The sequence below is a fragment of the Bombina bombina genome, chromosome 6 (genome assembly GCF_027579735.1).
Source record: "Bombina bombina isolate aBomBom1 chromosome 6, aBomBom1.pri, whole genome shotgun sequence".
Classification (NCBI taxonomy): Eukaryota; Metazoa; Chordata; class Amphibia; order Anura; family Bombinatoridae; genus Bombina; species Bombina bombina.
Genome location: NC_069504.1, coordinates 166,465,825 through 166,483,189, shown reverse-complemented (window position 1 = coordinate 166,483,189; position 17,365 = coordinate 166,465,825). Strand labels below are relative to the sequence as shown.

The 17,365-nt window shown below is 40.9% G+C and overlaps 1 protein-coding gene across 2 annotated transcripts in view; it reads right to left on the bottom strand.

The window, feature by feature from the left end:
- SLC13A1 (solute carrier family 13 member 1) overlaps positions 1-17,365 on the bottom strand; it is a 258,307-nt gene that overhangs the window by 94,238 nt on the left and 146,704 nt on the right. For both annotated transcript variants that reach the window (XM_053716667.1, XM_053716666.1), the window contains one exon: positions 16,669-16,725. In XM_053716667.1, the coding sequence (XP_053572642.1) occupies positions 16,669-16,725 (57 nt within the window). The remainder of the gene's footprint in view (positions 1-16,668; positions 16,726-17,365) is intronic.

The window sequence follows — 17,365 nt, the reverse complement described above, 5'->3', positions numbered from 1 at the left end:
TACTAAATATGGATTGGGAAATGTGCAGCTGGGCTATACATTGATCGACTGTTTGTCAATATACTCACAGTGGAAGGGTATTTTCCTCATCATTTTCCTCATCATAACTTATTTTTAGAGTCTTTTCAGAAAGGAGTCAGTTATGAAACTAGCTAGTACAGTTGCTCACAATGTAACTCTTATCTTAGTCTCCTTTCATTTAGATGAATGTGGAGAATTCAATGTGTTATTGGCTATTCTTCTGCTAAAATAAGTCTGTGAAAAAGATCACGGGCGCGATCAAATATATGGCGCAGGTTTCGGCGCAAGCGTGGGAACCTGTGCCACCCGTAATTTCACCTTGCACATCGGGGTATTACATATACTGCGCCGTTAGATGCTAAACTGGCGTAAGTAGGACAAACTGGCGATCTTCTGAAATGTGCGCAAATACACATTTTAGTCGTCGCAAGTAACTTATGCCAGTATTTTGTCCACGGAAAGTGTCAATAAAGAGTAGTTTTATGCAAATTAGGCTAACACTCGTAAAAATGAACCGCGATTTCATATAAAAATGTGACACATAATTACGCTATTCAAAATTCATATACAGTATAAACCCATGCGCAGTGTGTTTGGATGGTTCGTTGAGCTACAGCACACTACACTGGAGTGGAGGATTAGTCAATGTAGAGAGAGGTACAAACAGAGGAGTTAGTTAGGTCGCATTGTTGTTTGATTAAGCTTGTACACTTACACATATTTTTACATATTGCACACATTTTGCATACATACACATATACAAATACACCACACTTTTTTTTCTAACACCTCACACATTTTATTTGAATTTCCCAGTGTGATAGGCTGAGTTTTTGGTTGTGATTGTGTGTGATTGAACTGGGAGTGAGTGTGATTGTGTGTAGTGTGATTTAGTGTGAGGATGGCAGGGAGAGGAGTGGCAGGGAGAGGAGTATTGGAGAGGACAGGAGGAGCAGTGGGGTCACCGTCAGGGAGTAAGTGGAGTGAGGAGAGGGAGAGCTAGAAGGGATGATGGGAGGGGAGATGCCCGAGAGCCCCAGAGACCAGGCACATCTAGGAGAGGGACACAGGGTGCACATGTGGACAGAAAGGGGGAGGAGGGAGAGGATAGGGAGGAACCCACACCAGGGACATCACAGGGAGCAAGCCAGGTGTCCATGGAGGATGAGACGCTGAGATGTCCAAACTTCTCATTTGAGGAAAATTTTGCCCTAGTCCAGGCCATCATGGACAATTACAGTGCCCTCTTCGGGCAGGAGAAGCGCAAAGGCAGTGCCAAAAGGCGAAAAACGGCATGGTTGGCGGTAGAGGATGCCGTCAACAGTGTGGCCCCGCAGAGGAGGACTGTTGATGGCCTGAAAAAGCGGTGGAATGACTGCAAGAGGCGGGTCAAAGAAAAGATGGGGCAGGAAGCTATGCACCAGAGGGGAACAGGCGGTGGTCCATCCCTGGACATAGAGTATAACACCTGGCAGGAGATGATACGCAGGTCCCTGATTATCACAGCAGTCTGTGGACTTCCAGGGGCTTGTGACTCAGGGGATGCAACCACAGCACATCATGCTGGTGAGTAACATCCCACACACCAGTATGATATGTATTTGAGATATAACATCTTTTAATATCACACATTCATGTACACAATGAGGAGCATGGTATTTGGCCTACTAACAAAAACATCTACAATTATATTTGACATTAATGCTACTTAACACAATGCAATTCATGATATGAGGTGGAATAGTGCAATACCAACATGTCTCAGATTAACACAGGACACATGTTATAGAGTTTGACATGAGAATAAGTATAGGCCCTAGCATGTATCAATGTATATTGTATGCCCACGTGGACATATATCTGACTTTACTAATCCATCTCATCCTTTGACTCCTTCACAGAACCTCCTGTCACAAGGATGCAAAAATCCATACCACCACCACCACCACCCTTCAGGCAACCGCAAGAACAGTATGCTCCCAGTCATGAGCATGGTTGGATGGCTTCAGTTGAGGACCCGGGAGTGATGCCACCACCATTGCCATATGACCTCTGGCAAGATTCCTGGCCAGACGAATATCCTCCCTTTGGCTTTGAGGGGGAGCCAAGACAGCCACAAAGGGTCCATGTATTTACTCCCTCCCCACAAGACAATCTCATGGCAGTCAGGGATTTTACCCACACACAATGTCACATGAAGTTCCAGTTGGACAGGCTGAGTGGTCACACACTCGTCATTAGTGGGACAACCAACCATACGAGCTCCACCATCCTCAGCAATTGGACAAGCTCCACCATCCTTAGCAATTGGACGAGCTCCACCATTGACAGAAGGAAATAGAGCATATTTTACCTCAAGAACCATCAGATGCAGGTGACCCTGCCCCACATGAACCAGCAGTTGAAGCTGGCCCACCACCACATGAACCAGCAGTTGAAGCTGGCCCACCACCACATGAACCAGCAGTTGAATCTGGCCCACCACCACATAAACCAGCAGTTGAAGCTGGCCCTGCACATCAAGCAACAGCATATGCAGGTGACCCTGCCCCACAAGCACCTAGAAGCCCTGCTGCTCAAGAGCCTGTGGATGCATTGTATTCACCCCTGGGTGAGGAATACGTTGCACTCCAGAGGAGGCTCATAACAAGCACGGAGAACATACAAAGAGGCCAAGAGAGGTTCTTCAGGAACCATGAAATGTTCATCAGGAGCCAAGAGAGGAGACAACAACGTAGCATAGAGCTACAGAGGGACATGGCAGCATTGTTAAGTGCAAGTGTTCATAACCAATCACAGATGATGCAAATTCTGTCTGATATTCAGATGCAAATGGACAATAGATGGAGAGAACAAAATCAACTCTTGGGTGTGTTGGCTGAGCACTTTACACACCAGCGGGACACTGCCTCCAGCCTATCATCTGTGGCCAGCACACCAGAAGAAACATTAGAATCTTCTCAAACCATGAGAACAAGGCAATCCACTACAGTCACCTCCACTCCCTCATCCAAGAAGCCAAAAAAGAAATAAACATTCTTATAGTTCACCATAAATCTTGTCCTCTGTTATTTACCATATAATTGTCATCCACATCCATGTGAATGGTGTTTTAGTACACTAATATTGTTAAAACATATAATAAGACCTGTGTGGAAATGGCAAAAAAAGGTAATATTATCCTGTTTATGACATATTCTTGTACTATAACTCACATACACAATAGCTGTTTATGAAGGTTACATATAGTAATATTCACTTCTAAGATGTAAATCAATTTATCTCACATCCAATATAAATTGACACATTGGTATATATTGTAGTGATGTTACTGATAGGGTGGGCATTATCAGGTGTTTTAAGGCTGCAGGTGAGAGGTTGTGGTGTCTGTGATTGGTTTGACACAATTGCAAAGAGGCAGCCTTCAAGAAGGTCTTAGAAATTATCATATGAGCCATCCTAGGTTTTGCTTTCAACTAAGAATACCAAGAGAACAAAGCAAGTGTTAGAATTAAATCTGAAAGTAGTTTGAAATAACATGCCCTATTTAAAAGAAGAAGGTTTTCTTTGGACTTGACTGTCCCTTTATATAGTTTAAAAATCAGAGAAGTGTCCAGCACTGAGGGTACTGCATGCACACCACAGGGGCACCACAAACCCCTCAAAATATGCACAAAAATACAAGAGTGTGGCAGCACAACAGATTTTTATTTAAACACAAAGGGAAAACAGCAGAGCATACCACCTTTATATATTTTGGCATCAATTCCAAGCTGTGTTAGCATTAGAATAAATTACACTCCAGTGGGTTTTAAAGAGATGAAGGTAATACAATTATGATTTCCCATTGTTCTCTCCTCCAAGTATTGTTGATTGTTTTGAGAAGAAATTTAAAGTAAATAAGCAAGTATGGGCGCGATCCGATATAGATCGTAGTTTGCGGCGCAAGCGAGGGAACCCGCGTCGCCTGCAGTTTCAGCTCGCAACTCGAGCTATCCCATATACTGCGCCGTCAGATGCTAACCTGCCGTAAGTCTGATAAACCAGCGATGTCCAGAAATCTGCGCAAGTACAAATTTCTGGCGTCGCCAGTGACTTACGGCACGTTAGAAACTGCCGGCGCCTACAAAACCTGACTAAAGTCTTAAATCACCCGCACTGTCTAACACGCCTCCCTAACATAGCCCGACAAGTCTAACACGCCTCCCTAACATAGCCCGACACGTCTAACCCTCTATCCGTTATCCCCCCTCACTATAGTAACACTAAAATATGTATTAACCCCTAAACCTCCGCTCCCAATCCCCGCCGCAACCTAATAAAATTATTAACCCCTAAACCGCCGCTCCCGGAGCCCGCCGCAACCTAATAAAATTATTAACCCCTAAACCGCCGCCAGCTATATTAAATCTAACCCCCCTAAAGTGAGCCCCTAACTACCGCCGCCATCTACCTTACCTACCCCCTAAAGTGAGCCCCTACCCCGCCGCTATCTATTGTAAAATTATTAACCCCTAATCTAATCCCCTATACCGCCGCCAGCTATATTAAATTATTTAATCCCTGAAGTACTAAACTATCCCTACCACTAAACCTAAGTCTAACCCTACAAATAGCCCTGAAAAGGGCTTTTTGCGTGGCATTGCCCCAAAGTAACAGCTCTTTTGCCAGCCCTTAAAAGGGCTTTTTGCGGGGCATGCCCCAAAGAATTCAGCTCTTTTGCCAGCCCTTAAAAGGGCTTTTGGCGGGGCTTTGTCACAAAGTAAACTGCTCTTTTGCCTACAATCTACATCCCCCTACACCGCGGCCACCTATAATAAATGTATTAACCCCTAATCTAATCCCCCTACACCGCCGCCAGCTATATTAACTATATTAACCCTAATTATATTAGGGTTAATATAGTTAATATAGTTATTATATTATATATATATTAACTATATTAACCCTAATTATATTAGGGTTAATATAGTTAATATCGTTATTATATTATATATATATAAAGTATAATAACCCTATCTAACTCTAACATCCCTAACTAAACTCTTATTAAAATAAATCTAATATTAATATTATTAATTAAAATATTCCTATTTAAATCTAAATACTTACCTATAAAATAAATCCTAAGATAGCTACAATATAATTAATAATTACATTATAGCTATGTTAGGGTTTATATTTATTTTACAGGTAAATTGTTCATTATTTTAACTAGGTATAATAGCTATTAAATAGTTATGAACTATTTAATAGCTACCTAGTTAAAATAATTACCCAATTACCTGTAAAATAAATCCTAAACTAAGTTACAAATACACCTACACTATCAATAAATTAAATAAACTACAAATATCTATCTAAAAATACAATTAAATAAACTAAACTAAATTACAAAAAAAACAAAACACTAAATTACAAAAAATAAAAAAAAGATTACAGGATTTTTAAGCTAATTACACCTATTCTAAGCCCCCTAATAAAATAATAAAGCCCCCCAAAATAAAAAAATTCCCTACCCTATTCTAAATTAAAAAAAGTTCAAAGCTCTTTTACCTTACCAGCCCTTAAAAGGGCCTTTTGTGGGGGCATGCCCCAAAGAAAACTGCTCTTTTGCCTGCAAAAAAAACACACAATACCACCCCCCAACATTACAACCCACCACCCACATACCCCTAATCTAACCCAAACCTCCCTTAAATAAACCTAACACTACCCCCCTGAAGATCTCCCTACCTTGTATTCACCCAGCCGGGCCGAACTCCTCATCCGATCCAGGCGATGTGTTCCAGCAAGCGGCAGTGAAGTCTTCTTCCATCCGGGCGATGTCTTGAAGCAAGCGGCAGAGAGTCTTCTTCCATCGGCGATGTCTTCAAGCAAATCGGCATCTTCAATCTTCTTTCTTCGCTCCTCCGCCGCGGAGCATCCTTCCGGCACGACGACTTCCCGACGAATGAGGTTCCTTTAAATGACGTCATCCAAGATGGCGTCCGCCGAATTCTGATTGGCTGATAGGATTCTATCAGCCAATCGGAATTAAGGTAGAAAAATCTGATTGGCTGATTGAATCAGCCAATCAGATTCAAGTTCAATCCGATTGGCTGATTGGTTCAGCCAATCGGATTGAACTTGAATCTGATTTATTGATAGTGTAGGTGTATTTGTAACTTAGGTTAGGATTTATTTTACAGGTAATTGGGTAATTATTTTAACTAGGTAGCTATTAAATAGTTCATAACTATTTAATAGCTATTATACCTACTTAAAATAATTAACAATTTACCTGTAAAATAAATATAAACCCTAACATAGCTATAATGTAATTATTAATTATATTGTAGCTATCTTAGGGTTTATTTTATAGGTAAGTATTTAGATTTAAATAGGAATATTTTAGTTTATAATATGAATTAGATTTATTTATTAAGAATTTAGTTAGGGGTGTTAGGGTTAGATAGAGTTAATATAGTTAATATAAATACTATAGTAACTATATTAACTATATTAACCCTAATATAATTAGGGTTAATATAGTTAATATATATAATGTAATAACTATATTAACTATAATATACTTAGGGTTAATATAGATAATATAGCTGGCGGCGGGGTAGGTAGATTAAATTAGGGGTTAATAATTTTAATATAGATGGCGGCGGTGTAAGGGGTTCACATTAGGGGATAGATCAGTTAGATGGTGGCGGTTTTAGGGGTTCACATTAGGGGATAGATCAGTTAGATGGTGGCGGTTTTAGGGGCTCACAGTAGGGGGTTAGTTTATGTAGATGGCGGCGGTTTAGGGGTTAAATACTTTATTAGGGATTGCGGCGGGGGATCGCGGTTGACAGGGAGATAGACATTGCGCATGCGTTAGGTGTTAGGTTTATTTTAGCAGATCGCGGTTGACAGGGAGATAGACGTTGCGCATGCGTTAGGTGTTAGGTTTATTTTAGCAGGTCGCGGTTAACAGGGAGATAGACGTTGCGCATGCGTTAGGTTTATTTTAGCAGCCAGTTTAGGGAGTTACGGGGCTCCAATAGTCAGCGTAAGGCTTCTTACGGCTGCTTTTTGTGGCGAGGTGAAAATGGAGTAAGATTTCTCCATTTTCGCCACGTAAGTCCTTACGCTGTATATTGGATACCAAATTGTGCGGGTTTGGTATACCTGCCTATGGCCCAAAAAACTACGGGCGACGGCAGAAATATATGCGCGTAACTTCTAGGTTACGCCGTATATAGGATACCAAACCCGCGCAAATATTGGCGTCGCCGACTTTTGCGGGCGACGATTTTTATCGGATCGACCCCTAGATGTCCACAAGGTGATAAAGTACCTACAAGCTCAATCCATTTGATTATGTTGTGGCTTCAAACTATTTCAAATTCACAAATAAACCTTAAAAAACCAATATCATAGTATACTGTCCCTTTAACCTTGAGATGCTGCTTAAATGTATGTGTTTGTAAAGGCTTCCAGGGAGTTACATTGCTATTTTAGTCAGTGCAAGGGTTCCTGCGCCTGCAATATGTGGCGAGATGAGAATGGAATAGATTTTCTGAATTCTGTGCGCGGAAGTCCTTACGCTGTATATTGGATACCAAATTTTGCGCCTTTTCTATGGCCTAGATTTGGAGTTCGGCGGTAGCCGTCAAAACCAGCGTTAGAGGCTCCTAACGCTGGTTTTGGGCGCCCGCTGGTATTTGGAGTCAGTGATTAAAGGGTCTAACGCTCACTTTTCAGCCGCGACTTTTCCATACCGCAGATCCCCCTACGCCATTTGCGTAGCCTATCTTTTCAATGGGATCTTTCTTACGCCGGTATTTAGAGTCGTTTCTGAAGTGAGCGTTAGAGCTCTAACGACAAGATTCCAGCCGCCTGAAAATAGCAGGAGTTAAGAGCTTTCTGGCTAACGCCGGTTTATAAAGCTCTTAACTACTGTACCCTAAAGTACACTAACACCCATAAACTACCTATGTACCCCTAAACCGAGCTCCCCCCACATCGCCGCCACTCGATTAAAATTTTTAACCCCTAATCTGCCGACCGCCACCTACGTTATACTTATGTACCCCTAATCTGCTACCCCTAACACCGCCGACCCCTATATTATATTTATTAACCCCTAATCTGCCCCCCACAACGTCGCCGACACCTGCCTACACTTATTAACTCCTAATCTGCCGAGCGGACCTGAGCGCTACTATAATAAAGTTATTAACCCCTAATCCGCCTCACTAACCCTATCATAAATAGTATTAACCCCTAATCTGCCCTCCCTAACATCGCCGACACCTACCTTCAATTATTAACCCCTAATCTTCCGATCGGAGCTCACCGCTATTCTAATAAATGTATTAACCCCTAAAGCTAAGTCTAACCCTAACACTAACACCTCCCTAAGTTAAATATAATTTTTATCTAACGAAATAAATTAACTCTTATTAAATAAATGATTCCTATTTAAAGCTAAATACTTACCTGTAAAATAAACCCTAATATAGCTACAATATAAATTATAATTATATTATAGCTATTTTAGGATTTATATTTATTTTACAGGCAACTTTGTAATTATTTTAACCAGGTACAATAGCTATTAAATAGTTAAGAACTATTTAATAGTTACCTAGTTAAAATAATAACAAATTTACCTGTAAAATAAATCCTAACCTAAGATATAATTAAACCTAACACTACCCTATCAATAAAATAATTAAATAAACTACCTACAATTACCTACAATTAACCTAACACTACACTATCAATAAATTAATTAAACACAATTCCTACAAATAAATACAATTAAATAAACTAGCTAAAGTACAAAAAATAAAAAAGAACTAAGTTACAGAAAATAAAAAAATATTTACAAACATAATAAAAATATTACAACAATTTTAAACTAATTACACCTACTCTAAGCCCCCTAATAAAATAACAAAGCCCCCCAAAATAAAAAATTCCCTACCCTATTCTAAATTAAAAAAGTTACAAGCTCTTTTACCTTACCAGCCCTGAACAGGGCCCTTTGCGGGGCATGCCCCAAGAATTTCAGCTCTTTTGCCTGTAAAAAAAAACATACAATACCCCCCCCCCAACATTACAACCCACCACCCACATACCCCTAATCTAACCCAAACCCCCCTTAAATAAACCTAACACTAATCCCCTGATCTTCCTACCTTGTCTTCACCATCCAGGTATCACCGATCCGTCCTGGCTCCAAGATCTTCATCCAACCCAAGCGGGGGTTGGCGATCCCTAATCCGGTGCTGAAGAGGTCCAGAAGAGGCTCCAAAGTCTTCCTCCTATCCGGCAAGAAGAGGACATCCGGACCGGCAAACATCTTCTCCAAGCGGCATCTTCGATCTTCTTCCATCCGGAGCGAAGTGGCAGGATCCTGAAGACCTCCAGCGCGGAACATCCATCCGGACCGACGACTGAACGACAAATGACTGTTCCTTTAAGGGACGTCATCCAAGATGGCGTCCCTCGAATTCCGATTGGCTGATAGGATTCTATCAGCCAATCGGAATTAAGGTAGGAATTTTCTGATTGGCTGATGGAATCAGCCAATCAGAATCTAGTTCAATCCGATTGGCCGATCCAATCAGCCAATCAGATTGAGCTCGCATTCTATTGGCTGATCGGAACAGCCAATAGAATGCGAGCTCAATCTGATTGGCTGATTGGATCAGCCAATCGGATTGAACTTGATTCTGATTGGCTGATTCCATCAGCCAATCAGAAAATTCCTACCTTAATTCCGATTGGCTGATAGAATCCTATCAGCCAATCGGAATTCGAGGGACGCCATCTTGGATGACGTCCCTTAAAGGAACAGTCATTCGTCGTTCAGTCGTCGGTCTGGATGGATGTTCCGCGCTGGAGGTCTTCAGGATCCTGCCACTTCGCTCCGGATGGAAGAAGATCGAAGATGCCGCTTGGAGAAGATGTTTGCCGGTCCGGATGTCCTCTTCTTGCCGGATAGGAGGAAGACTTTGGAGCCTCTTCTGGACCTCTTCAGCACCGGATTATGGATCGCCAACCCCCGCTTGGGTTGGATGAAGATCTTGGAGCCAGGACGGATCGGTGATACCTGGATGGTGAAGACAAGGTAGGAAGATCTTCAGGGGATTAGTGTTAGGTTTATTTAAGGGGGGTTTGGGTTAGATTAGGGGTATGTGGGTGGTGGGTTGTAATGTTGGGGGGGGGGTATTGTATGTTTTTTTTTACAGGCAAAAGAGCTGAAATTCTTGGGGCATGCCCCGCAAAGGGCCCTGTTCAGGGCTGGTAAGGTAAAAGAGCTTGTAACTTTTTTAATTTAGAATAGGGTAGGGAATTTTTTATTTTGGGGGGCTTTGTTATTTTATTAGGGGGCTTAGAGTAGGTGTAATTAGTTTAAAATTGTTGTAATATTTTTCTTATGTTTGTAAATATTTTTTTATTTTCTGTAACTTAGTTCTTTTTTATTTTTTGTACTTTAGCTAGTTTATTTAATTGTATTTATTTGTAGGAATTGTGTTTAATTAATTTATTGATAGTGTAGTGTTAGGTTAATTGTAGGTAATTGTAGGTAGTTTATTTAATTAATTTATTGATAGGGTAGTGTTAGGTTTAATTATATCTTAGGTTAGGATTTATTTTACAGGTAAATTTGTTATTATTTTAACTAGGTAACTATTAAATAGTTCTTAACTATTTAATAGCTATTGTACCTGGTTAAAATAATTACAAAGTTGCCTGTAAAATAAATATAAATCCTAAAATAGCTATAATATAATTATAATTTATATTGTAGCTATATTAGGGTTTATTTTACAGGTAAGTATTTAGCTTTAAATAGGAATCATTTATTTAATAAGAGTTAATTTATTTCATTAGATAAAAATTATATTTAACTTAGGGGGGTGTTAGTGTTAGGGTTAGACTTAGCTTTAGGGGTTAATACATTTATTAGAATAGCGGTGAGCTCCGATCGGAAGATTAGGGGTTAATAATTGAAGGTAGGTGTCGGCGATGTTAGGGAGGGCAGATTAGGGGTTAATACTATTTATGATAGGGTTAGTGAGGCGGATTAGGGGTTTATAACTTTATTATAGTAGCGCTCAGGTCCGCTCGGCAGATTAGGGGTTAATAAGTGTAGGCAGGTGTCGGCGACGTTGAGGGGGGCAGATTAGGGGTTAATAAATATAATATAGGGGTCGGCGATGTTAGGGCAGCAGATTAGGGGTACATAGGGATAACGTAGGTTGCGGCGGTTTACGGAGCGGCAGATTAGGGGTTTAAAAAAATATGCAGGGGTCAGCGATAGCGGGGGCGGCAGATTAGGGGTTAATAAGTGTAAGGTTAGGGGTGTTTAGACTCGGGGTACATGTTAGAGTGTTAGGTGCAGACGTAGGAAGTGTTTCCCCATAGGAAATAATGGGGCTGCGTTAGGAGCTGAACGCTGCTTTTTTGCAGGTGTTAGGTTTTTTTTCAGCTCAAACAGCCCCATTGTTTCCTATGGGGGAATCGTGCACGAGCACGTTTTTGAGGCCGGCCGCGTCCGTAAGCAACTCTGGTATCGAGAGTTGCATTTGCGGTAAAAATGCTCTACGCTCCTTTTTTGGAGCCTAACGCAGCATTTGTTTGAACTCTCGATACCAGAGTTAAATTTATGGTGCGGCCAGAAAAAAGCCTGCGGAGCGTTAACAGCCCTTTTACCGCCGAACTCCAAATCTAGGCCTTTGTTAGTCTATGGCTAAAAAAAATACATCCGAAGGGTGATATATACACGCGTAACTTGTATGCTACGCCGTATATGTAATGCCAAAATCGCGTAAAAACAAAATGTATGCTTACCTGATAAATTTATTTCTCTTGTGGTGTATCCAGTCCATGGATTCATCCATTACTTGTGGGATATTCTCCTTCCCAACAGGAAGCTGCAAGAGGATCACCCACAGCAGAGCTGTCTATATAGCTCCTCCCCTAACTGCCACTGCCAGTCATTCGACCGAAGTCAAGCAAGAGAAAGGAGAAACTATAGGGTGCAGTGGTGACTGTAGTTTAAAAATAAAAAACACCTGCCTTAAAATGACAGGGCGGGCCGTGGACTGGATACTCCACAAGAGAAATAAATTTATCAGGTAAGCATAAATTTTGTTTTCTCTTGTAAGGTGTATCCAGTCCACGGATTCATCCATTACTTGTGGGAATCCAATACCAAAGCTATAGGACACGGATGAAGGGAGGGACAAGGTAGGCGCTTAAACGGAAGGCACCACTGCCTGTAAGACCTTTCTCCCAAAAATAGCCTCCGAAGAAGCAAAAGTATCAAATTTGTAGAATTTAGAAAAAGTATGAAGCGAAGACCAAGTCGCCACCTTACAAATCTGTTCAACAGAAGCCTCATTTTTAAAAGCCCATGTGGAAGCCACCGCTCTAGTGGAATGAGCTGTAATTCTTTCAGGAGGCTGCTGGCCAGCAGTCTCATAAGCTAAGCGGATTATACTTCTTAACCAAAAGGAAAGAAGTTGCTGAAGCCTTTTGGCTTCTTCTCTGTCCAGAGTAAACAACAAACAATGCCGATGTTTGACGAAAATCCTTAGTAGCTTGTAAATAAAACTTTAAAGCAAGAACCACGTCAAGATTATGTAATAGACGTTCCTTCTTTGAAGAAGGATTAGGACACAGTGACGGAACAACAATCTCCTGATTGATATTCTTATTAGATACAACCTTAGGAAGAAACTCAGGTTTGGTACGCAAAACTACCTTATCTGCATTGAAGATCAGATAAGGGGAATCACACTGTAAGGCAGATAACTCTGAAACTCTTCGAGCCGAAGAAATAGCTACCAAAAACAGAACTTTCCGAGATAAAAGCTTGATATCTATGGAATGTAGAGGTTCAAACGGAACCCCTTGAAGAACCTTAAGAACTAAATTTAAACTCCATGGCGGAGCAACAGGTTTAAGCACAGGCTTGATTCTAACTAAAGCCTGACAAAACGCCTGAATGTCTGGAACATCCGCCAGACGCTTGTGGAAAAGAATAGACAGAGCAGAAATCTGTCCCTTTAAGGAACTAGCTGACAATCCCTTCTCCAATCCCTCTTGGAGAAAAGATAATATCCTGGGAATCCTGACTTTACTCCATGAGTAACCCATGGATTCACACCAATGAAGATATTTACACCATATCTTATGATAGATTTTCCTGGTGACAGGCTTTCGAGCCTGAATTAAGGTATCAATGACTGATTCGGAGAAACTGCGTTTTGATAAAATCAAGCGTTCAATCTCCAAGCAGTCAGACGCAGAGAAATTAGATTTGGATGTTTGAAGGACCAAGGAGCTGCTAGAGCATCTATCAGCACTGCCTTGGGATCCCTGGACCTGTAACAAGGAAGCTTGGTGTTCTGATGAGACGCCATGAGATCCAATTCTGGTTTGCCCTAACGTTGAATCAACTGTGCAAACACTTCTGGATGGAGTTCCCACTCCCCCGGATGAAAAGTCTGCCGACTTAGAAAATCCGCCTCCCAGTTCTCTACTCCTGGGATATGGATAGCTTATAGATGGCAAGAGTGAACCTCTGCCCATAGAATTATTTTTGAAACCTCCAACATTGCAAGGGAACTCCTTGTTCCCCCTTGATGGTTGATGTAGGCTACAGTCATGATATTGTCCGACTGAAATCTGATGAACCTGACTGCAGCAAGCTGAGGCCAAGCCTGAAGAGCATTGAATATCACTCTTAGTTCCTGAATGTTTATCGGAAGGAGTGTCTCCTCCTGAGTTCACGAGCCCTGAGCCTTCAGGGAGTTCCAGACTGCACCCCAGCCCAGAAGCCTGGCATCTGTCGTCACTATTGTGCAATCTGGCATGCGAAAGGTCATACCCTTGGACAGATGGACCTGAGATAGCCACCAGAGAAGAGAATCTCTGGTCTCTTAATCCAGATTTAGTAGAGGGGACAAATCTGTGTAATCCCCATTCCACTGACTGAGCATGCAGAGTTGCAGCGGTCTGAGATGTAGGCGAGCAAACGGCACTATGTCCATTGCCGCTACCATTAAGCCGATCACTTCCATACATTGAGCCACTGAAGGGCGAGAAGTAGAATAAAGAACATGGCAGGAATTTAGAAGTTTTGACAACCTGGCCTCTGTCAGGTAAATCTTCATTTCTACAGAATCTATTAGAGTTCCTAGGAAGGAAACTCTTGTGAGAGGGGATAGAGAACTCTTTTCTTCTTTCACTTTCCACCCATGAGACCTCAAGAATGCCAGCACAATGTCCGTATGGGACCTGGCAATTTGAAAATTCAACGCCTGTATCAGAATGTCGTCTAGGTTAGGGTCTACTGCTATACTCCGTGGCCTCAGGACCGCTAAGAGTGACCCAAGAACCTTTGTAAAGATTCTTGGTGCCGAAGCTAACCCAAAGGGAAGAGCCACAAACTGGTAATGCCTGTCTAGGAAGGCGAACCTGAGAAACCCATGATGATCTCTGTGTATCGGAATGTGAAGATAAGCATCCTTTAAATCCACAGTAGTCATATATTGACCCTCCTGGATCAAAGGTAGGATGGTTCGAATAGTTTCCATCTTGAAGGATGGGACCCTGAGAAATTTGTTTAGGATCTTGAGATCTAAGATTGGTCTGAAAGATCCCTCTTTCTTGGGAACTACAAACAGATTTGAATAGAAGCCTTGCCCCTGTTCCTCCTTTGGAACTGGGTGGATCACTCCCATAACTAGGAGGTCTTGAACACAATGTAAGAATGCCTCTCTCTTTATCTGGTTTGCAGATAATTGTGAAATATGAAATCTCCCTTTTGGGGAAGAAGCTTTGAAGTCCAGAAGATATCCCTGGGACCAATGCCCAGGGATCCTGAACATCTCTTGCCCAAGCCTGGGCAAAGAGAGAAAGTCTGCCCCCTACTAGATCCGTTTCCGGATCTGGGGCTGATCTTTCATGCTGTCTTAGAGGCAGCAGCAGGTTTTTTGGCCTGCTTTCCTTTGTTCCAAGCCTGGTTAGGTCTCCAGACCGGCTTGGACTGGGCAAAATTTCCCTCTTGTTTTGTATTAGAGGAAGTTGAAGCTGCGCCACTCTTTAAGTTTCAAAAGGAACGAGAATTAGTCTGTTTGGTCCTTAATTTATTGGACCTATCCTGAGGAAGGGTGTGACCTTTTCCTCCAGTAATATCGGAAATAATCTCCTTCAGTCCAGGCCCGAATAGGGTCTGCCCCTTGAAGGGAATGTTGAGAAGCTTAGACTTTGAAGTAACGTCAGCTGACCAGGATTTAAGCCATAGTGCCCTATGCGTGTGAATAGCAAAACCTGAATTTTTAGCCGTTAGCTTGGTTAAATGAACAACGGCATCAGAAACAAATGAATTGGCTAGCTTAAGAGCTTTAAGCTTGTCAAGGATATCATCCAATGGGGTTTCTACCTGTAGAGCCTCTTCTAGAGACTCAAACCAGAAGGCCGCAGCAGCAGTGACAGGAGCAATGCATGCAAGGGGCAGATAAAGTTGTTCAAACAAAGACACTCACAAAATACCCTTCACATCCTGAGCTGTTATAGTTAGCTACATACCGGAGCATGAAAGTCAGTTTTACCATCTAAAAGTCCAAATTCCACAATGAGCACCTTCTTCATCCTCATGGACAAAAGACTGACATGCGGCAGTATTGCTGATCGGCATAACTCCAGTTAGAAACTTCCTGTAAGCAGCGAGTGGGCTGTTTGCGAGTGGCTTTGTTTCGACAACTTTATCTGATGTCCTCATTATTATTATTATTATAATACTTTATTTATGAAGCACCAACATATTCCGCAGCGCTCATGTGTATACTGTAAGTAGATTTTATGGTGTATGAAGCGTGTAAATAAATGAGTTGTACATTTAATGCTCTGTGCATCTCTATTCTATATGTTTAATAAAACAGGTCTGCACGTCCTCTATTTTTATTGTTGCACGTCTTTACTTGTTTTATAAGATATTAAAATTAATTAATCCAATCTTTTTATAGTAAGAGATTTTTATACCTATTAATTTCCTGCATAAATTACGAGATGGTGCAGAGTGAAGAAAAGTACATTTTATCTTTTGATTTTCAGTTATGTTGAGTAATATATGTATAAAATCCTACATTTTGTTATTTCTAGAAGTTGAATCAATGCTAAATTTGGAACCATAACATGCATTGAAATATTTAGGAAATAATGACCCTAATGCTGCTATTTACCATGTATGTCATATGCTGACATATTCCTATATTGTGGTATTTCTGCAGCATACAGTTATATTATGCTGAAAAAATGGTATGATTTAGTATGGGTACCTCACAGAAAAAAAGGAAATTTATGTGTAAATGCAATAAGTGCCAATGACTATAACAGCTTTGACCAGATGTTTGAAATGGATCAGCACTGAGGGGGTTAAGGGATATTCTTGCTTATACTACTAGATTGTACAACTGGGATATAACCTAACCCAACAAGGTTATCCTTTAGACTGAGTTTTCCCCTGTAAGAAAAGCATAGGCTAACACCTCTGAATGCCATGTGTAACCGTTGTTAGATTAAGTAGTAATTAAATAATTTAATCATGTGAAAGACATTTCCATCATGCTTATGCTTAAAAGTTACCTGTTCTATTTCTTTTTCATGTTGATTGTAAATAACCTCATAAATATTATCCATCACCTATGGGGAAAGAAAATAATTATAGTTATTTTTTTTAGTATCATCAAATTAGCAGTCCAATTACCAAATTACCCATAAACAATATTTTGACTTTTAAGAGGAAACCCCTTAGGTTTGTTAGCTAAGAAGGTTTTGATTAAACATCATCAATTCAAGTTTGGGAGAATAAAGAAACTTTCAGAGAACTGAAAAAACGTATGTATCCTTTTAACTTTTTTCCCTATAAATTCTATGAAACTCGAATGACTTTCTCAAGATTTATTATAGGAGATAAACATCAAAAGATTAACTTTAAAGGGCCACTGTAAGTAAATATTTTCTATGCCTGTTACTAACTACCCCAAATACGCTTTTTATCAATAGCATTTCATTAACATATCTCTACCGTATATCAGAAATCTTGTCTGCAAATTTAATTGTTTTCCAAACCCACTCCATGGGTATCCTTTGCTCTGTACCAATCCGCTTACAATACCTAGGTTTCAAAATGGCGCTTTAAACACAAAGTTATTGGTTTAAGTATTTTGAACATGCAGTGCTGAAAATAGTGGGCAGGATAACGTGACATCATCGGCGAATAAAAGATATAACTTGTAGAACGTTATGAAACTTCGTTTTGGAGAAAATATAGGTCAGTAGG